At 33.7% G+C, this 23,143-nt stretch overlaps 1 protein-coding gene and 2 long non-coding RNA genes across 3 annotated transcripts in view; 1 reads left to right on the top strand and 2 right to left on the bottom strand.

Moving 5' to 3' along the window:
• LOC121323198 overlaps positions 1-23,143 on the bottom strand; it is a 47,636-nt gene that overhangs the window by 3,650 nt on the left and 20,843 nt on the right. The window contains exon 2 of the long non-coding RNA XR_005951123.1: positions 20,298-20,545. This is a non-coding gene — a long non-coding RNA (uncharacterized LOC121323198). The remainder of the gene's footprint in view (positions 1-20,297; positions 20,546-23,143) is intronic.
• The window catches only part of LOC121323199, a 36,044-nt gene that overhangs the window by 10,010 nt on the left and 2,891 nt on the right, over positions 1-23,143 (top strand). The gene's annotated exons all lie outside the window — the stretch shown is intronic.
• On the bottom strand, positions 12,001-13,280 carry LOC121323197 (transcription factor Sox-2-like). Its single transcript, XM_041264093.1, has one exon. It carries the CDS (start codon positions 13,008-13,010, stop codon positions 12,063-12,065), a length of 948 nt encoding a protein of 315 aa, XP_041120027.1. The 5' UTR covers positions 13,011-13,280; the 3' UTR covers positions 12,001-12,062.

The raw sequence follows: 23,143 nt of genomic DNA, 5'->3' as shown, positions 1-23,143 counted from the left end.
CTGCAGGGAAGCTGCTATCTCTGTCCCTCACAGCGTTTGTTACAAACCGTGACTGCAGGAATCTAGCTGAGGTGGATAAATGCAACAGTTGCTTGGGCAAATACATACACACATAAAGCAAAATAAAACGCACATATTCGTTTCTTTACAATAACCACATTAAGATTTACAGTTTACATAAATGTATTTTTCTATACAGACACGAGGTTAATAGTGTCATACATAGATTTGTTTTCTTTCTTTCTGTGTAACATGTTCTCAAAAAAAAAAAAAAAAAAAACATTTTAAAAGGCCTTTTGGTGATACTACTATGACTACTACCACCAAGGCAAGAGACCACTTGGTGAATCTACTCCTAGCTCTTGCTAGACTGCCATCTACAAGACCAGGAAGCATAAGATCACCAGGGAGGGTGTCTTTGACTGTGGGGCCATGTTCATGGTCCTGGTCCGGGCCAGGGTTAATTTGGAACACGCCCACGCGGAGTCCGCTGGCAACATGTTAGCCTTTGTCAACCAGTGGGCTCTGGGTGGCGTGCTCTGAACCACCACCCCTTTTTTTCAGAATATTTCATTTACAGTCTTTTTGACCGTTTTTTTTTTTTAATTAGTTAACTGCATAGCTATTTAGCATCCTCTTTTATGAGGTGCTACTTTTAATTTTTTTTTTCTCCAGCCATCCCTTGACTGCTGGAATAGTTTGTGTCCTTTTTAGGCATTTAAATATGACTGCTACTGCTGAGAGGACACACATTCGCTGAGCTCCTCCAGTGGTAAAAACAAACTCAGTACTACAAAATAGGCCTACACATGTATCGTCTATAAACTTTAAAACTGCACACTAAATAAACATTCCAATAAGAAGAAAGTGAATCGACAAGCTTAACGCTATTTAACATTTGTTGAACGAACCCTGCAAATGATTCTGTTTGTGAGAATGGCATGAACGTATTACTTTCGCCTCAAGGCAACCTTAAGAAATTAGCACAAGTGATTCATGTTTACAGCAGGGTTCCTGGGTATATGTCCTAGAGTATTATACACAGTCTTTAGAAGAAAGGGGATACAGTTTGCGGTTACATGTCAGCAAAAGTTTTAGTTATTTCTAGTTACAATGTTCAAAACAGTAGGGGAGACGGGGGTTGGTTGTCACATGATATGGGGTTGGTTGTCACAACATATGTTCTTGCTTTTACAGTAGACAATGATGCAACATTTTTATTTATTTATTTATTTATTTATTTTTTATTTTAATAACATAAAGTTTCTACTGTGTACAATGACAGAAAAAGTTGTATTTTTACTTTTTATGTGAACATAAAAAATACAGAGTTATATATATTGGAAATGTCGACCCATGTTACAAAATAATACCACAGCCTCCACAAAACCAGAGGACAAACAGTAAATAATTTAAATAAGCATTATATGGTGACATATCCCACATTTGGGCGTAAAAAAGTAGAAAGAAAAAATATAAGATTTCTTCCTATAGGATTTGAATGTGACAACCAACCCCCAAAACTATGTGGCAACCTGCCCCAGCTAGACTTTACATGATAATTTAATTCTCTCAGGACTACTGGGAGAACCAACGGGTTTTGTTTTTACACCAAAAGATAACCAGTATCTGGTTCTATTTAACATGGCCATCAGTTCAAACAAACTCCAATACTACTAAGAGTTACAACATAAATAGCAAGATATGCATTTTTTTACTTTGGGTAGGAAAAAAAAGAAATACGTGCTAACCTTTATATTAGATGTAATTGACCTCAAATTACAAGATGGTTGACTTCCAGACACTAGAACACACATTTCAGTGTTAGCATCACCTGCCTGTGCCATCTAGTTTCATAGCTATGAGCACTGTAACAACCAACCCCGGTCTCCACCAATAGAAACTGGTTTTCCTGACCCGAACGTTAATTTAACAGGCCTTATATAATGACATCCAGGAAGCAACCCATTATTAAGTTACAAAACAACACCACAAGCACACACACACACACACACACACACACACACACACACACACACACACACACACACACACACACCTAATAACAGGTATATATAACAAATACACCTGTTGAAGAGAAAGAATATGTCCGCCAAACTTGGTTAAAAACGTTTTTTTTTTTTTTTATGCCAAAATGCACTTTAGATCTTTATTTTTTAAAATGAATCGCGTTTATTACTTAAAGCATTGTTGATAGCAGCCATCGTTTACGTACTGTTTACTTGCATTGCATCACCCTTGTCTGACTTGATGACAAATCAAACAACTTCATGTACCTTCTTCCGTGTGCGTGTTTCACACAGAAATGTAACTTATCACGACTTTCACAAATAGGCTACATTTGTTTCTAATTGTTTTTACAAAATATGTAATGGATTCTCTTATCTTTCAATCTAAAAACGTGTGTAATTATATAGCGTATGTTTTCTAGTAATGTTTCTTGAAGAACATTCTTAAATAGTCTACATATATATCTTTTAAAGTAAAAACAACATGTATTAGGAGAACATTTTATCTTGACAAAACCACTAATGTTCTAGTTTCACGAACTCTTACGTGATTCGTTCTGTTGTTCCATATAGCTGCTTAATGTGATGACAAACATCTAAAACATAAAACATAAGCATATTAGTGTAAGTAAAAGTCATAAATCTAGCCTGATAAACTGCACATGTACTCAAGGATTTATTATTATTATTATTATTATTATTAATAGGTGACTCTAACTGTATGAGATATATATATATATATATATATATATATATATATATATATATATATATATATATATATATATATATATATAAAACAAGTGAAAATAGCTGTTTTGAATGCCTTCCGTTTCAAAATATTTTTTTACTAATTGATTGTAATATTGATGCCAACTCTACATGATGCGTCATTATGGTTCGATTTTAGTTAACTTAAATGTGAAGGGACTGAAATGAAACACTTTTTCTCTGCTTGTTATTTTGTATACTTCCCTGAACATGTTTATGATGCATAAAGACTGAGTGCTCTTTACATCACCCTAAACCCCCTGCAACCGAGCTCCTGCATCAAAGCATCTATTGTGAACCAAAAGCAGAAGCACGCTACTGCTTACAATTTCTGTTCACATGCTGCCGTACAATAAATAACCAGAAACCAATAATAAAACACCTTTTACATATCTTATTTATGGCTTTGTTGTAAATCTTAAATCGGTATTCATGATAATTCGCCAAGTTTGTTTTTAAAGGTAACACATTAAGTAACCAATAAACAAAGTTTGTGAGTTTAACAGTTTCCAAATGTTTTAAGAAAAATAGCAGTTGTAGTTTGTAAGATATGATAGCATGTTATTCTAGTAATTACGGTAGCCTTTGACATCTTGTAAATTGTCTAATAAAAAATGTTATGTTGAAACCATGGAAGGCAGGGTTCATCATGGAGATTCAGGGTGTTGCTAGGATCTGAGAACAACAATTTTGCAGTAAGTCGTGGGTGTCTGTGTGTGGTTTGTGGTTGCCAGAGACAGAAAAAAAAATGCAGACATCTGCTTGAACTTCCATATCTTGGCTGTTCACTTACAGGAGCCAACTTCTGAAATCTCCACAATTAGATCTGCATTGTTCCTTCACAACAACACTGCTTAGAAAGAAAAGCTCTTCCCTGTCGGAGCCAATCCCACGAAGCGTTTGACGTTATTAAATAATAAAGCGATGGTGATTTACATTGTTGTCCAGGGGGGGAAAAAAGGCCAATTATCCGCTGTTATAATGTCATAAAGATCGTATTAACTCAAATTAGTAATCAAACAGTGTGTTTGTATTAAAGTATAAAATGACGCTATACTAAGTGTTCTTGCTCTCCGCATTACATTAACACCATAATAAACGGAAATAGCATCAAATGCCAAACAAGAATGCTTTTCCGTGCATATAGATAAGGCTACTTAAGTGTTGCCTTACAATGCTCTGCATTGGCAATATAGCATGTTATATTCAAATGTTAACAAAATTAAGTAATGCTATAGTCGCTTACAAACATTGCGCTTCATATATACATTTGAGTAGTGATTTAATAACTTCCAGTTGGATTGATATGCCTGCTGGCACTTTTGATAACTAGTGAATGCCATTAGTGTTATTTATTTTTCTTGTAAACGTCACACACCTTTACAATAAAGATAGGCCTTTTTAGTGAATCAGAAAACGTGTTTTCACTTCACAAAACGACGATGCATACATATAATCGCCAGGTGCTTATTTTCTCAACGCTTTGCTTGTGAAACGTTTATTGGCGCTCTACATATATCCATTCAACACCTTCACTAAAAAAAAAAAAAAAAGTTAAATATATTTAAATGATTAAGGGGCACCATAGTCCCACGCAAAGTAGGCAATACAGAGGATTAATTGTGGGTGTGTTCATCAATACAACACAAAGGCGATCAAGTAGCACTTTGGTTGGTAAAGTGGAAATCTATAGCCGAGTAGCTAGGGGTTGAGTAGCAGCAGTTTGCTTCTCGTTGTCACAGATTGTATTTGACACCATATGCATTCGTAATCTGTTGAATAACCGCGCCCAATGCAAACGACGTCTTTTAAGATTCCGAATGGCAGTTTGAAATAATTCGGTTCTCGCAACGCTTTTTCTTTCATATCTTAAAGGTGGTTACAAGCACAACCGGCCACTTAAAGATTCGCTGCTCTGTTACTGTTTCAAAGAAATAAGGAGCGACAAAATAAAACGGTTTGAGATTTTAAATATGAAACACTTTGACAGTAAGCGTCTTCGGTTGCTGTGAAAAGTTTTGCAAAGTTAGACCCATTCAAACTGTGACTTGTATTTCTACAATAACAGATTGGGAGATATTCTGTAAACAAACACACACGCACACGCACACACACACACACACACACACAAAATGACAGGTTGACATTGCAGCCTGCACGTGCCATCTCAATAAGCATAAACAGAAAGAATCCTTCTATATGGCTGTTTCGTGGTCCTAGCATGTAATGTGGAGAAGTTTCCTCAATCCACTTGCATGCAATACTACATCAGTTTTACAGCAGATAGCTGTTTGGAAAACACAGATACAGATACAAATACCGATTTACGATAGAGGTGTTAAAGGACTCTAGGATTCGGCTAAGCAGTAAAAATGGTGTTGCTGCCAAAACACGTATTAACCCTATTCCAATGTTATCCTTAAAGTGATTTCAAAAAGCTTATTCATATTTCGAATGGCACTGTTTGTTACAAAAAGCGAACAGGGACCTACAAAATCCACTCCTCACTTTTGAGAATACATAACAATTGATCAGCTGATTATATGTATTAGTCTAGCCGACACATGTCCTAAACATAAACTCACATTGTTATTGTTAGGTCTCCTGTTGTTTATTTAAGATACAGACACATAGCCTAAAGTTCAAAATCCACAAATAAACAAACAACAAATACAAATGTTGCTCAAATATTGTGCATACTGTAGAACTGTCTTCGTCGATGTAGGTAGACAAAACCATGTTTGTCTTGATATATTCTGAAGAACAGTGTTCTCTCTAAAACACGCGTATTCTGATTTGTGTGTGGAGTCACTTTGTGAACTCGCAAAGCCTTGGAGAAAGTATAGTGTGGAGTTGATGCCATGCTGACTGACAGTGTGTGGTCTATTGAACAGAATGTGCATATTGGCTGAACACACACAAAAAAAAAAAAAACACATCCCCCAGCTCTGCACCTGCACTGGATCAGGCAGCCAGTACCATTCACCACATGAGAGATTGTTAAAATAGACGACATCTCTGACAGGGTTCAATTCACTACATTTCACAATGGTTTCAAGTATAATAATAAATAATAATAAATAATAATAATAATAATAATAATAATAATAAATACATTGACTAACACATAATTAAATGAGAAATAGTTCAGTTTTAGTCTGAAAATGTAAATGTGTTTCTCTGTCTAGAAAAGTTTATAAAATGTTTTCCTTCAGATTTGAAGTGAGTCGTTATATTTGTAACAGTTATAAGAGTTCACATGTATACAATGATGTACGTTGATGCTATACGTACAACTCAATACAAATATTACTAACGTATACTATATTTCAAATTGATATATACTGTGCAACATATAGTGTAAAGAAATACAGTGAAATTACTTTGTGATATGTTTGCATAGGTCGATAATCAAAGAGGTTAGTTTACTTAAACTTCACTACAGTTTTAGACAACTCGTTTTAGACAAATTTCGTAAGGTTCCATGTATTTTTTTACATAAAAAACTGACGTTTCACAAAAAGTTTAATATATTATATATATATATATATATATATATATATATATATATATATATATATATATATATATGTTATATATATATATATATATATTAGTTAATTAAACCTTTTGGATATGTATTAACTACTTTTTTCTTGTTTTCTGTAAACTTTAGTTATACCTCCTTTCAAACCTACAGATAGATATATAGGTTTGAAATATACACATTGTTCACTAAAAGGAAACCAATTTGAACAAATAGATAAAAGACAACTAACAAGATTAAAAAGACCTATATATAAACCACCCTGAATACAAAAGTACTGATCTAGTGTAATATAAAACTGAAATAAATCAACAGAAAAAAAAATAAGGGTCAAGTTTTTTTATAAAGACTAGACATTGGACTCCGTAGGCATATTGATTTTAGACATTGCAAACTTTGATAAGATCTAGGGAGAACAATCTTTATGCAGATATTTTTTTGGACCAGGTGTGTAACCATTACACCCCGCGCCCCCCCCATTGACACCCACCCCCAAACACACAACAACAACAAACATTTTGTGCACACAATATCAAGAACACTATTTTATTTTTACCTTTTTTAATATATATTTTTACTCAAAATATTTTAAAATGACATACACCGCCGCTGTTTCTCTACCAGAAAAAAACCGTAATCTCATAACACATTGGTAAATGTAAGGGACGTCACTGTTCTATATTAACATAACGAAAGAATATAATGAATCTGGTTGAAGACGATAAGATCCTCCGGAGAAATTCTTCGCTCTGATAATAATTACTTTCCATCTCCCAGGCCTTGCAACTTTAAACAAAATTGATCCCACTAAAACATGTTTTAGTATCAAATGATTTAGGCGTATCAAAGTGCATTTTATTTTTTAAATGAAAATGTGCCTTATCTAAATACAGATTCTAGTAGATAAACAATAATATTAAAATCACATTACAGTTTGATTAATTTTCAATGTAGAAATGTAGGTCTGCCTGTGTTTTGCAATTGGATAAATAATATGTTGAACAGCTAGAACTGCTTCGAATCGCAAACTAAGCACAAAGAAAGATGCATAGTATTGTTTAAAAACGAAATATAATCACGCTGGATTTTTTGTTTGTTTTGGGTTTTTTTGTTTGTTTTGTTTTTAGTTTTTGTTTCACAACTTGCACCATGCATTTCTATGATTATAGTCTCGGGAAATATGAAATAGGCTATTGGGAATGGGTTTTATTTACGGTGACACTGTGATTAATTGTTGATTTATTTTTCAACCACAATGAGACCGAACGCAACACAATTAAATACATTGAAACGAAAAACGTCTATATTATTACGTGTCAAGATTAAAGAATACATCTTGGAGGGTGTATGATATAATCGCGTATATAATAAAAATCAACTTTGAAGTTGTGTCATATTAAATATTGTGCTGACATGATTCTCAACCTGTCTTAAAATGGAAGGGCAGACAGTATAGCTATGCACTCCGTGTTCATTTTTCACTACAATACACGTATTTGTATTATTTACTATCTGTCAACTTATTAAACTGCAGTCATGATTACATTTAAATACATTTTGAAAATAATAATAATAATAATAATAATAATAATAATAATAATAATAATAATAATAATAATAATAACTACCCTACGTGTGCCTAAATAAAACGAATATATTATCATATGATTTCCCAACTTATAGCGTACCCTTAGTTACTGTATATATTTCAATATGTTTCAATATTGGCTTGTTGATGACATAAAATTCTCAACATTTTCAATGGTCTGATATTGTTTTAAACAAAGTAAATTAAGCAAGTCAGTTAAAAAAAATAAGAAACATAAAAACAAATGGATTATTATTAATAAGAAAGAGTGTAAATAAAGCCGACGCCCTATACTTTGAGGCTAACTATAACACATTTAAAAGCCTACCACCTGTTGCTCAAAACTGTTTCAATGATTTTATTTTAAAACCCTCGCGCGATCATCAAGCGAAAGTAACACCTGTTTGACGTTTTTCAAACATTAGGCCCAATTGTTTTCACACGTCCGTAAAACTATGAAATGCTCACTAAGTACCCTCTCTATATTTAACACTTACAGCAATTGTTATGCAGTCTCGGGTTACAGTGGGTCTTGACATGCAATGGTGGTTTCAAATAGAATAACTTTTTTTTTTTTTTTTTTTAATTCAGATTTGTATTAATGTATTTCAGTTAGGACTCAAAAAGATATTCCCAATACGATTCAGATTTGTGGTTTCACAGGTGCCAAAAGCTATCCATCCACAATCGAAACTCACTTAACATAGACCTCGGTAAAACCCCGGCAATTGAAAGTAAACCTTGCTAACACAAAAGCGTTGTTAGTTTTCGCCTTGTAATGGCTCGAAATGAGAATGCCATCTCTATACAGTGAAGCGGTGTTTCCAGTCCCCCTGAGGCGGTCTGGTCGTTCTGTTTTTAATGCGAGCAAACTGTCAGCTCCGAAACCTCAATGGAGCTCAAATACAAAAGTGCTCGAAATTGAATTAATTCACTAATGTAATTATTAGTCCACGCTCCTTTAAGGCTTATCACTATACATTTAAATATTGCCACCTAATCTCGCTCAGCAATTAAAGTGTTTCTCAATAACGACGCCAATGTGTTTTTATGACAGAACATAACATAATATATAGCTTATATCTGTTTCTTTTGTGGAGCTAAATGCGAATATCGTTATGTGATAAACATTACATTTAAGAAATGCTTCGTTTCATGTCTTGTTTACAGGTGTATTTTTAACCAAAATAAATAAATAAATAAATAAATAAAGCGTTTTGTTTGTGCCTTTGAATTCTTATCTCGAATCTTCTCACGCTGTATTATAAATGCAATCCAGTTACATTCGACCTATGCAATTCCTTAGTTTATCAAACATGTTCAGCTATTACAATCAATCCCACTGCTTGTATAAATAATGAATTGAACCACTGCTCCCTGGACCTTTGAAAGTCCAGTAGGGATCGCGTTTGTAACAATAATACTTTGGAATGAGCGCTCGTCAAATATTCATTTAGCGGTTAATGTGAGCCCTTCTCCCATGAGACGATGTGTAATAGCAGCTTCTCAACCTTGGCAAACAACTGTGCTAATCTACCTCCGCAGTTCAGCAAAATATTTTAACACCACTCAGATTTTAAACGCTACAGGGGATATCTTATCCTTGGGCTCATTTTAAAAGACGGGATGACATTAAACTATAGACTTCAGGAGAACGACTATATAAACTGAATGTTAGTAATTAAACCGACATTGACATACTAAAACTATTCACTTAGGAAAATAACTCCCGATGACTTTCTTATTCATGGACAAAGTTATTTGTACATTTAGAATACACTGAAATGAGGGAAAGCCTATACGTTTGACCCAAATGATAGCATTATTTTAAAACAAATTGCTAATGTTTCATGTCTTGCAGATGTTACAAAAACTGGGTCGATTAAAATGTATTCAAAATCCATTTTAAATTCATATACGCTCACAAAAGGAAAACGCGCCCACTTGCCACGTAAATAACCTGCGCATCACAACTACTTTGCAACCGAGAGATTCTTTCAACGTAAAATACATACTTAGACGGGCCTTTTTAACAAGGACACTGGGTGTCTGTCTTACTGCTGCTTTTGAATATACTGGGACGTGTTAACTAAGATAGCAATACACATCATTGTAACACACGACACACTAGCAAAAACAGCAAGACAAATAACTAAGCACGTTTGTAATAAGCACATCTGCAAAATAATGTGACTCTCTCTTAACAGAAAACATGCGCTGTCGTGCTTACTCAAGGCACTGTTTATATTTTAAAACGACAGGATACCTTTTTCACCATATACTTGAAAAAAAAAAGGTATTGAAATAATTGCCTATACTGTTCAATATATACAACATTAACTCTTTGAACGTTGATTACGTGATTTAAAATATATTGGTATACTGACCACGCATAAACATCAAGCAGTTAGAAAATACATATAGATCTTCCAGGATGGTGAGTTTCAAGCTGCAGAATTATACTTTAAACTAGGCCTAGCCTATATATTATAAAAGGTGCTGCAATTTAATGATTAACTGTCTGGGATCACAACAGAGCAATTTATATGGGTGCTTTAAATAACAGACAATATTTTAGAATTTTAAATAATACATTAAACGAGATTTTAATGTAATATTTCTACTTTTATAACATCACTGAACCCTTTCCATAACCAACACAGTTGTATGTAATAAATAAACAAATGGAAAAAAAAAATGTAAAAAAAAAAAAAAAAAAACTACCTTTGTCTGTGTTTCTTCTCGTGTTTGATAGATGCCACTGACAGCTCTTACCAAAGGGTTAAAGGAAACAAACTTGGAGTACAGTTCTTCTCACACAATCTTGAGGCTTGATACTACTAAAAAATAGAAATGCTGTAACCTGCAGATCTCATTATGATGCAAAATGAAAACAGATTCTAGCAATCAAAACATTAATACTGAGTATGCAGTTACTTGGTAGTATACAATATTAAATTTAAAATACTTACAATAAGGTGTATTTAATAACATTTTTTTAATATCCTATGGTTCACATCAACAAGTGGCAAACAAATGTGATATAATGATCACATACTGTGCCTGAGGTTTAGTATTCAAGAGGTGCCAATAAATAAACCAGTATATATTTGCTATAGGACACCGCAGTTTGTATTATAACATCTGAGTTTCTATTACATTCACATTGTCTTTTCATTTTAAGCGGTACTTTCGTAACTTAAATAAAATCAAAACTCAAAACAATATTCCAGTATCCAAATTTCAAAAATTTATTTATTTCAAACTCTGCATAATGAAAAAAAAAGATGAAAACATAACTGTTAGAATGATGTTATTAGTTCAAATATATACATGGCGTGTCGGCACTGGTTCAGTCATGCAGAGCCAAACTTTAAAATGAAAAATAAAATAAAATAAAATAAACAACATAAAATATCACGTTCAATTTACAGACATATAACTAATCATGAGAAAATAACAACACACACACACACACACACACACACACACACATAAATATTTATATCATGTTATAACAGGACAAAAATGTGGAAACAAAATATAAATTAACAATGTGCCATATATTTTTTTGTTATCTTTTATAACATAAGTAAAAAATCTTTTTTGCCATTTTTGCAGATAAAACGTACTGTGTTTTAAATTAGCCTTTTTCCATCTGCATTTTTTTTGTACAATTTAAATCTTCGGGGCTTATATATATATATATATAGGATATATATATAATATATCTATATATATATATATCATATATATATTATAATATATATATATATAATATATGCGCGCACTGCTGTTTACAAAATTGACAACTTCTCAGTTGACAACTGTTTGAACTTTTGATTGCTCGGAACTTTTGATTGCCATGTTTCTTTGATAAATACTGTACAAAAAAGTTGCTTGCAATAATGAAACATGTAATTGATTGAGACTAGCTCTAAATATTATTGGTAAACACCTCTGCAAAGTCCTTACCGTTCCACTAGAACTTTTTTCTTAGTTTTGTGTTTGTATTTTTCTCTTTAGTTCTATACAACCCCCCCCCCCCCCCACCCCACCCCCCTCCAAAAAAAAGTTATGTACAAAAATAGTCCAAATAAGTCCAGTTTCTATAGTAAAGGTTAATTTACATATGTGATAGAGGGAGTGTGCCATTAATGGTTGTACCGGGTACAGGTGCGCTCTGGTAATGTTGTGACATGTGAAGTCTGCTTTGGGCAGTTGATTCTGGTACTTCAGCTCCAGGCAGATACATGCTGATCATGTCCCGAAGGTCCCCGGGCTGGCACTGGGGAGCCCTCGAATGAGAAGATGACGTGACAACCGGTGGACTTGAGCTGGATTCTGACTTGACCACCGCACCCATGGAGCCCAGAGTCATTGCAGGGGTGCCCTGCTGGGAGTATGACATGCTGTAGGTAGGGGACCCGTTCATGTAGGTCTGTGAACTGGTCATAGAATTGTACTGAAGGGCGCTCATATCATAGCGGTGCATGGGCTGCATCTGTGCAGCGCTGTGAGCATTTAAACCTGGGTGCTGCGGGTAGCCCAGCTGCTCCTGCATCATACCATAGCCTCCGTTGGCCCAGCCATTCATATGTGCATAAGTGTCCATCCTCTGATTGACCCCGGCACCCATGCCAGCCCCTACACCTACCCCGCTGTTCATCGCATTGCCGCCCGGAGCGAGAAGTCCACCTGGCAGAGTGTACTTGTCCTTTTTCATCAGAGTCTTGGTTTTCCGCCTCGGTCTGTATTTGTAATCCGGGTGTTCCTTCATGTGGAGAGCTCTGAGACGCTTGGCTTCGTCGATAAAAGGTCGCTTCTCAGACTCGGATAAAAGTTTCCACTCGGCACCGAGTCTTTTGCTGATTTCTGAATTGTGCATTTTCGGGTTCTCCTGCGCCATTTTTCTCCTTTGCCCTCTCGACCACACCATAAACGCGTTCATGGGTCTCTTCACTCGGTCCGGACTGTTTTTCTGGTTGTTTGCAGAAGAGTTTGAGTTCCCCGTGCCCCCAGAATGTGTCTGAGGGGCAGGGGGTTTGAGCTCGGTTTCCATCATGCTGTACATTCAAACTGATATTTGTGAAACCTGTCTTACGCAAAAATATATAATAATAAACCTGTCCAAACCAGAGGTAGTTCACGGTTTTGTTACGTTGCAGCTTTCAGTAACTTTACTGAACTAATAGTAAACGTCTTCTCTCTGTTTTTTCTGCTGGTCTTGCTGTGTCCACAAACTTGGTCTTTAAGAACCAACAAACTACTTTTCCCCCTTCAGCAGAGCCTTGACAACTCCTGATACTTTTTGAACAAGTTAATAGACAACCATCCATGTGATGAGGGCTGTCAAGCAATAAATGGGTTTTACCTAACCAATCAGAGCTCGACTATTCCCTCGGCCAGGAGTGTGTCTTTTATTAGCATAAAGGGGCGGGGTTACTCGCGTTCAGAACGGTTGTTCAGGGAAGCTGAGGCTGCCTGTACTCAGCCAATAGAAACCCAATACTTACTATTACAGCTAGAGTTCACTTACCCCTTGGAGGAAGTAGAGCTATACCAGCGTGTTAGTTATAAATGCTGTATTCTTTCATTTAAAGGAATACTGTATTTTACAGACAATTTGAGTTAGTTTTCTCAGTGTCATTATGCATGCTATTAAAATCATGGTTATGCTATCAACTGTGAACAAAGCATACCATAAGGAGATGCACCGTTTAATAACAACAGTAAACACAGAATTGTGTTTCATAACTGTACTTTAGTGTATATATATATATATATATATATATATATATATATATAATATTATATATATATATATATAATATAAAATTTTAAATGTGTAGTTTATGCTATATATTCTATATTGCCATAGCTAATTATCAACTGAAACCTATTTACTATTGAAATAGTTCACATACTACTACTACTCCTTCTATATAATATACTAATAATAAATAATAATAATAATAATAATATAAATAATATATAATATATTACTTAGCGCCGGGTATATTGCGTTTTACACATGGAGTATATACAAATAAAACATAACGCCATCTGCGAAATTAACACAAAGGGATATTTAACAAGTTTTCAAGTATTTTATATGTTATGTAGCCTATATTGCGTGGTTATATATCAACTAAAAAGGAAGCATTTATGAAATTCACAGCTAGAACAAGTAACATCAAATGCACCATTCGAGCCTAAGAGTTACTTACATTTGTAACCTTATGCTTTTTAACACATCGGATCTTGCCTGCATAACACAACACAGTTATATTTACTGAACACATAATAAGCGATTCCTAACGTGTGTTCGTTTTTTTTTCCAAAGGTTAAATTTCCATTAAAGTCTAGGGGGGGTGGGCGGGTGGGGGGTCAGAATGTAAGAATCTGAATAGAGTAGACTTGAATGCCAATAGAAACGGCCCCACGTCGGTCACAAATAGGTAGTTTTGTTTCCCTTGTTGTCGCTACATCAGGCCATACAAAGACTCGTCTAAGTGTACTTCCATTCTGCTGTTTTGGATGTTGGATGGTAAAATGCACTTGACCACAAATGAAAAGAAAATACTAATGCTATTTCTTCTCTATAAAGTACTTTCACCACCCGCTTCTCCTATGAAAATGTAGCAATTCGCCTCAAAAGACACGCACGGTGTCTTACTTGTGCATTGAATTAAATCGAATACACCTTTCATCTGTTATAAAACCATTCTGAACTTTAGAATAGTCTTCTACGTCGATTGACTGAAAACAAACCTTAGTCAAGGAACGCTTTTAAATATGATCACTGGAATCAATACCATCTTTTTAGTCGTTTTTTAACTAACTAACTAATTAACTATCTAACTTTCCCGTAAACTACAGTCTAAAAAGCAGATGTTTTCTCTATTAAAAAGCATAACTATGGTTTAGCTGAAAATCTTAATGCCATACTTCTTTCTCAAAGAACGTCCAATGCAAAATCAAAAACTAGTGCAACAATCACAGGCAGTACGGGTTGAAGCAGCCAAGTTTTAGAAGTTATGTGGCAACAGCGCCGTCTACTGACCATTTTTCTAAATAGTACTTTTGGAAAAACACAATGCAAATGTACACCCAAATTACGGCAATTCGTCAAACCCAATAATGCATTTTTAGTTTAACCATAGACTATTTATGCGGTATTGTGCTTTAGCTGATTTTTAAAACAATATAAAATAAAACTGCACACAATACACGGATTATATTTAAAGCGATTGCGCTTTTAATTATTTTCATTTAGGCCAAGAGTTGATTCATTTTCTGTCTGCGTTAAGTAATAAACTGCAATTTATGTATGTTCTAACCTGTCTAAATGTCAATTCCCTATTGGGTCATACCGGTTCTAATTGATGTAATCTGAACATGATAAATTAAATTAATCTGTTATTATGTAACATATGTACATATCCCTAAAGTATAGAATTGGACCGTTACAAAACATCTAAATGCATACATTATGCATCCGTTATATCACTATATATAGATAGATAGATAGATATGCTTTATATATTGTAAAGGCATTGTATTCGTGTAATCAGTTCTAAAAATAAAAAAGAAATAGACTATTCATCAAAACAAACCTCTCTCTTCAACAGAAGCATCGAGGTGCAAGAAAGTAGAATTAACAGGTGCATTGCACACCAAGCATGTCACCAAAAACATAAAGACGGTCCCTTCAAATATGTATTCAGCTGTCATTAGCGCTGTTATATTGTAAAACAAAACAGAAAACGTGTACGGACTTCAGGCATAGCAGCCAATATACTTTTTATGTTAACGAAAACTTTTTAAAACATCCCCAGCCTTAATTTCCCTTTGAATTTAAAAGAGGTCTACCACACATTGCATTTCCTTGTATACAACTGCACACAAACACACACTTATTCTACAGCGATGTTGTTGTTGTTTAACACAGGTATGTTTCCCTGTATAAAACGAATACGTTTGATATGAAAAAAATACAAACAATTAAAATATATTTTATTCAACATAAACACTCACCATAAAGTATTACCTAACTAAGGATTGCAAAAAGAATTGTGTCTTTAAATGCAAATAGAGGTTTAACTTGTGCGGTAATTGGGTGAGAACTAACCAAGGATCTGACTATTACGATGCTTGTTAAAAAGGGCTTCTTTTCTGCATCTGCATTTGAGTGTGTTCCTCTCCACTCGTAATCTTCTTATGGAAATGAAGGCGAGCAGCAGGGATCCTGCAGAGACTTGGAGGGGTGTGTGTGTGTCCTTGTTAACTGGAATTTCTCAGCATTGCTAATTAGCAGAGTTTGACGACCACCGCTATTGCAAGTGTTAACCACTCACAGACACATCAGAGAAGACGGAATATATATTTATTTCGTAATTCAAATCCAAATGCCAGTATAAGGTTGTATAAGTCGCAGAATAATTAACTGCATTGGTGTTATAATTTGTTTAAAATTAAAATGAATACTACTACTACTACTACTACTAATAATAATAATAATAATAATAATAATAATAATAATAATAATAATAATAATAATAATATTGATGATGATGATGATAATAATAATACATGAATATTGTTAATTGGATTACAAATTAACTTACCTAAAATTATATACTTCTGTTTTTGTTTTTTAGGTTAACCTAGGATCAATAAACAAGATAAACAAACAATGATATAAGGGATAGTATATAGCCAAGTTGAGCACAACACAATTCGGACAACATGCGCTTTCCAAATACCAGCACACCTCTGCATTATTGATCGCTAAACATTATCTCTTTTAAAACACCACAGTGGCATATTATATTTCGGGTTCAAGTAAGCTTGCAACAGAACTACACGTTTTTAATAAACTTCTATTTTTATTTATTTTTTATTTACATTATTGTTTTGCAAATACGAAAATTTAATTAGAAAAAAAAAAAAAATGTGCACCGTTTCGCAAAGCCAGTGGTCTCCATACGAGTTGTCCGTAGTAATCATTCACAGTAAGTGGCATCCTGGCATTAAATGTCCAAACAAAAAAAAAAAAAGGGGGGGGGGAGGATAGGCTTATCTATCAAACCCAATATTACTAAATCATTACATTCGATTTTATTCCCGTTTTTACAATCAATTGAAAACAAGCCAGATACACTTGCAGAAAGAAAATGATTCACACGTGTATTCCGAATTCTAAAGTCATTTAACCCACAATCGCTGGTTTGAAAATATAGCGCCAATGACAGGCATATAAAAACCACATTTGATAATCTTATTGAACACCATACTGACCACCTCATATGTCAACATATTTTATTAAAAAATAAATAAATAAAAATAAATAAATCATTGATGAGGGAAAATTATCATTCTTATCACTTTTCTAATGAATGAAGCATTTTGAGGGCCTTTACTAATCTTTTCCGTGAAACACTGATGATATATTTTTGGCACGTGTTTACAGTATATCATTGTAGTCCAATCATAATTTTACAACTTTAATTTTAAACTTTTATAATTTAATTAAAAGCGCCCATCCAAAACACAGTAACACAAAATACAAATAAAAAACCTTGTGGCTCACTAAAAAAAACAACAAAAACCCCCCCCCAGAAAAACATGGTAAACCTGTATTTATTTTTCAAACTATAATATTGTAGAACATCACAATATTCTGATAAAAATAAGGTGCATTAAAACACTATAATTGAGCAACACGCCACTAAAGTTACAAAAGAACCACCTATCTCTTTATATTAAAAAAATATATATTAGCCAACAATGTCATCTTTTTTAATCATTTTAAAAAAAAAATTTTTAACTAGGATCCTCTCTCTCTCTCTCTCTCTCTCTCTCTCTCTCTCTCTCTCTCTCTCTCTCTCTCTCTCTCTCTCTCTCTCTCTCTCTCTATATATATATATATATATATATATATATATATATATATATATATATATATATATATATATATATATATATATATATATATATATAGCTCATGAACCAAAAGTAATTATACAAATAAACCCCGTATCAAACCTTACCATTAGTGCAGTATTAAACTAGTTGTAGTATTGAACAGTTTTTTTTTTTTTCAATGGAATTACAAGAGAACCTAATATTGTATCTTATTTGCGTATAGTCCATACTGGATAACATATATAGACACATTTACGTCGCTTAAGAAAATACATATCCTAAATTCTAAAAGGTTACTGTGCCGAACACTGTGTAACATTTTACAGCTAGTTGCATATAGGCCTACACAGTAAATACAATATCAGAGTGGTCATGGGCGTTTTTTCTTATCCCATTTGTATGTGTGTATACAGTAAATGCGTACAATTCAAAAATCAAAGCTTTTCGGTGCTTTAAAATGTTTGAATTTAGCGTTACTTTATATGCCTAATACCTTAGACCTCTTTGTAAATACCCTTTCTATGTATCATTGAATGTGTTTATTTCGTTGTTTCAGATTTCATATCAACACACACACACACACACACACACACACACACACACACACACACACACACACACACACACACACACACACACACACACACTTTTGAAATATGGTAATATCGTACAAAAAAACTACTATTTATATATTAACGTGTAGCCTAATATAGCCAATTACTATTGTATATGTCTTCATGAAATGAACCGACCGCTAGTAACTTTTACCACTTGTTTATTGTATCTTCTTCAGACTATTTCAGGGGGGTGTTTGTGAACTGCACTTTGACCACTAGGGGCCATGGTAGCGTATACACAGTTCAACTTGAAATATAAATGGCAGAATCTTTCAAATTAGGGTGGGTGTGCCTTCTTTAATCCTTAGACATTCCAAGTAAAGTTTTGCTCCTTAAGAAGATTTGTATACCCGTTAAAATATGAAATGGTTTATTGTGTAGTAAATTAATTCCAATCAATGGAATGGGGTGTTTTATAAAATAAAGATGTACACAACCAGACACAAAACTTTAATTTTTGAATGTCTATAAAGACGGTTGTCTTCCTTGGTAGAAAAAGAACATACTCTAATATATCATATTTATTAGGCTGCTTCTTGCAAGATCTTTCATATGAAGCAAGGGCCAGAAAGTAATCTAAATAAAACCTGTATAATCTATCTCTTAAAATACTCTCCACCTGAATTCTAATAGCACCCTTTTAATTACAGAAGCTGGCGAGGTATAAGAGAGGAATAAAATTAGCAGTCATTACAAGTCCTTTAACTCGGGGGTGCTTTTGATCAGCCGTAAATTAGCTTTCCAGTCCTAACAAAGACTGTATAGCCAGTGGTGGGCCGTAAATAAGACAGCTCGACCTCCAGTCAACACCTTTTCTCTTGTCAATCATAACTCTATCATTCAGCTGGGGATTAACCTTTATCTTTAATATTTTAAAATGTGCAGTCTCAGTGGCTAATATTTAACTATCAAGATGTATGAACAATCTTCTAAAGCAAACCAAATCAAGTCTGTATTGTTAAACATATTAGTAAGACAGGACGTGTATTTTGTTTTTAACTTAGTTTCCTATTTTTAATAACGGTAAAAAGTCAGGTGTCAAACTGTTATGTCAACGTGTTTCTAATACCCTCAGAGATATATTGCTGTCAGCTGTCACCTGCTTGTTGTGTTCATGGATGCTACTCCAGAAAAGCCATTTCATTATGTTCTCTTTTTAAAATTAAAAATCATGTATGCACAGCCTATAGCAAGAATAATATAAACAGACGCATGTAATCGTCTTTCTTAACCAACAGGGGGCGAGAGAGGGCGCCTAAAGGTGCTGTGTTTTTGACGATTCTATATTCTCAATGTGCATATAGGTTAGGTTTTAAAAAAAGCAAACAAACAAACAAAAAAAAAAAAAATAACAACATTACAGTCATCTAAGGCAACACTGTTTTGACAAACATGACAGCTCTTGTTTGACACATCACGCTTTCTGTTTGAAAAAAAAAAAAAAAAATCCATATACCTTAATGTAAAGTGCACTTGCTTATTGAGCAAAAACATGGCTGGCTGTGAAACGCTGCACCATCGCAGTGTCTTAGTCTATTGTATTTCTATTACTTCTGCTTACACTTAAGACTATTTGCGTTTAGAAGTAAATAATCATGAATTTAGATAGATAGATAGATAGAAGAAAAACAAATGAATCCATCGTTTTCAATTTGTTTATCAGGCTTTACATAACACACATCACTAAAATGCCAACAGAAAATAAATAAATAAATTAATTAATTAATTAATTAATAAAGGATCCACATTTTACAGAAGCCTGCTTGGCAATGCACTCTTACATGTGTTAAGTCTCATTATCGCTAGCTACTTACTTGCCAGTTAGGGTGTTGTCCTCATCGCATTCTGATTGGCAGAAAAGGTTACACTACATCCCCAGACTCAAGAGCCGCACTTCAGCGGTCTCTGAACCCGTTTGATCGGGGCTGAGATTCAAATCCTTCCTTTGCAACTAATAGTCCCAGGGCTGCGATCCTCCGCTGACTTCTCCCAGATGCGGCATTCTCACTCCAGCTTGCCAGCTCCTACACTCCACGTTAAACGTATCCCTCTGCATGCTAGCCTGGAACAAGAAGAGCTGTTATACCGATTATGCTATATATATATATATATATATATATATATATATATATATATATATATATATATATATATATATGGGCTGATTTAAAAAGACGAAGAATGCATGAAGAACAACAAAAAGTCAGTTATAGCAAGTCCGCTTTATACCCACACCGTACTGGACTAGAAGAAAAAGCTTTATATATTTTTTCAGTGGGTATTCAAAGATAATTTGAAGCCATTGTTTCTGTTACAGATGGTTCTTTTTAATACAATACCACTGCTGTTTGTGAATACTGCTCCAAAAAAAAAAAAAATCTAAAACGTTCTCCTGAATAACCATTTTGTTCTGTCTGTATAGGGCCAACAAAGGCTACCGTGAGGTAATGGGTTTTGTTTATTCAAGCCATAGAATATGAGTTTAATCAAGACTTTTCAGAAAAGTCTTTTGCAATTATATATATATATATATATATATATATATATATATATATATATATATATATATATATATATATATATATATATATATATAATATGTCTGCATAGTGTCTGCATAGTGTGACTTAATTCAGACAAACGAATGCTTTGCTTTATTTCTGGCCGTTCTTGTTTCTATGATATTACAGTAACAAGTGCAAACGCTTTTATCTGTTACAAATTAATAAGCCTATCAGTAAAATCACTCTTCCTGCGAGATATGACTAAACAATTTATCAATTTTCAAAGTTGTTTTAATTGACTAATGCACGTGTTTTCAGCCAGGCACTTGATAAAGTTGAAACGAACAATGGCATGTATTTTATATTAAACAGAATGCTACGTATATGTCGTTACAGTGACAGTATAAATATTTAAATTTCAGGTAATATATATTATATATATATATATATATATATATATAAATATCTATATAATATATATAATATATAGATATATATATATATATATATATCAAAAGAAGTTAAAGTTAATTGAATTTGACTTTCACAAAGAGTGTGTCAAGAAAAGGGAGATGTACAGTTATTTGGCGGTGGGTATTCTTTTTACATCAGAATACTTTTAATTAAGAAATAGGTAATCGATAAAGTGGTTATGGTGATACAATAGGGTTATCCAAACAAAATATATTACACGTCATTGGCCATTAAGAACGACTTCAGTCTCCATGTCACCTAGACTTTGGATTTGGCTGGGGCTAAGGTCTTTATCAGTTCTGACAGTGAGCTCTAAAAGAAAGGCAAAGTCTTCGACAAAAGATCTCCGTGGGGAAATTTGTTAGTCGCTGACTGTGTTTATCTACCTTTGTATAGGAATTACTGCCTCATTCTACCTTCCTACAGCTCCACACTGACAGTAATCCACTCCCGTGACTTTTACCCTTCTCTCCCTATTTTGAAGCGAGTGTAAACGCAAAACCACGTTTTGATACTATTTTTTACCTACTCATTCCTGTAACCTTTGCTTGCTTAGTTAACCGTTACAACCGCTTTATTCCAGAAATGCGCTTCTGATTTAGCACTTGTTTCAGAATAATCCCAGTCTTTGTACAGAACACGGTTCACTCTTAATCTCCAAGGTACCACAACAAGATGATGTCATAAATACGTCAATTACGCACCACTTCCTGTAATTAGCCTTTACATTGTACACACTACAGGGATTGACTTAACATTGACTTAACACTGATACCACAATGAGAACAGTACCGTTAGGACCAGTTCATTATGATGAGGCAATGTTCAGAATTATGTTTTTATACATTTATTTATTTTTTGTTGCTTACAATTGAATTACCTTGATGTTTCTTATATTGAATTTCTCTGGTATAATGTAACTCTCTATTGTGATATAGGTATAATAATAATAATAATAATAATAATAATAATAATAATAATAAATAATAATAATAATAATAATAATTTTGCAAAAGGGTCTAGAAAAAAGGAAATACATCAAAAAATGTTTTTTTTTTTTTTTTTTTTTTTTTTTTTTTCCAAAATGCATAAGTAACAGAACACAACAAAATTAAATCATCATCAAATGGTGGCTGTAAATTCAAATGTTTAGCCAAGTAAATGACCCCCACATAATTGACATTTAAAACAGTCTTATAATGCCATAGGCAACAATACCTGCATTAGATTAGGCTGATCATCAATGTGAGTGCAAGAGCACACAGTAAAACCAGTAGGAAAAGAAGTCAGCATTATAGCTCATGCAAACCTAATGAACGTTGCTTCCATTTTATAGGATTGTTTTACCAAGCCAGAAATATTGGATTCCTTTAAATACACAGCCAACAAGCTTTCAACACATGCAAACACCACTGTCTTAAATATGGACTCATTCGGTTATTATTTTTATTTACAGAAATGCTACATCAAATCAGACTTTTCCATTGACAGTTATTTTGGTTAGGTCCAATTCCAAGGAAGGAAAGGGGTTGTTGTTAAATTAATAACTTTATTTTTTTATGAGTTGTAACAGATTTCAATCATTGCGACACTATCCTAATACCGTTTCCAAACACATATAAATAAAATAACATCTAAAGCTGAAACTTGAATGTTGCAACATAACATCAGTTGTATTCATC

This window comes from Polyodon spathula, chromosome 11 (genome assembly GCF_017654505.1).
Source record: "Polyodon spathula isolate WHYD16114869_AA chromosome 11, ASM1765450v1, whole genome shotgun sequence".
NCBI classification, from domain to species: Eukaryota; Metazoa; Chordata; class Actinopteri; order Acipenseriformes; family Polyodontidae; genus Polyodon; species Polyodon spathula.
Note: the sequence above shows the minus strand (reverse complement) of the source record. Positions and strands in the feature narration are given on the sequence as shown.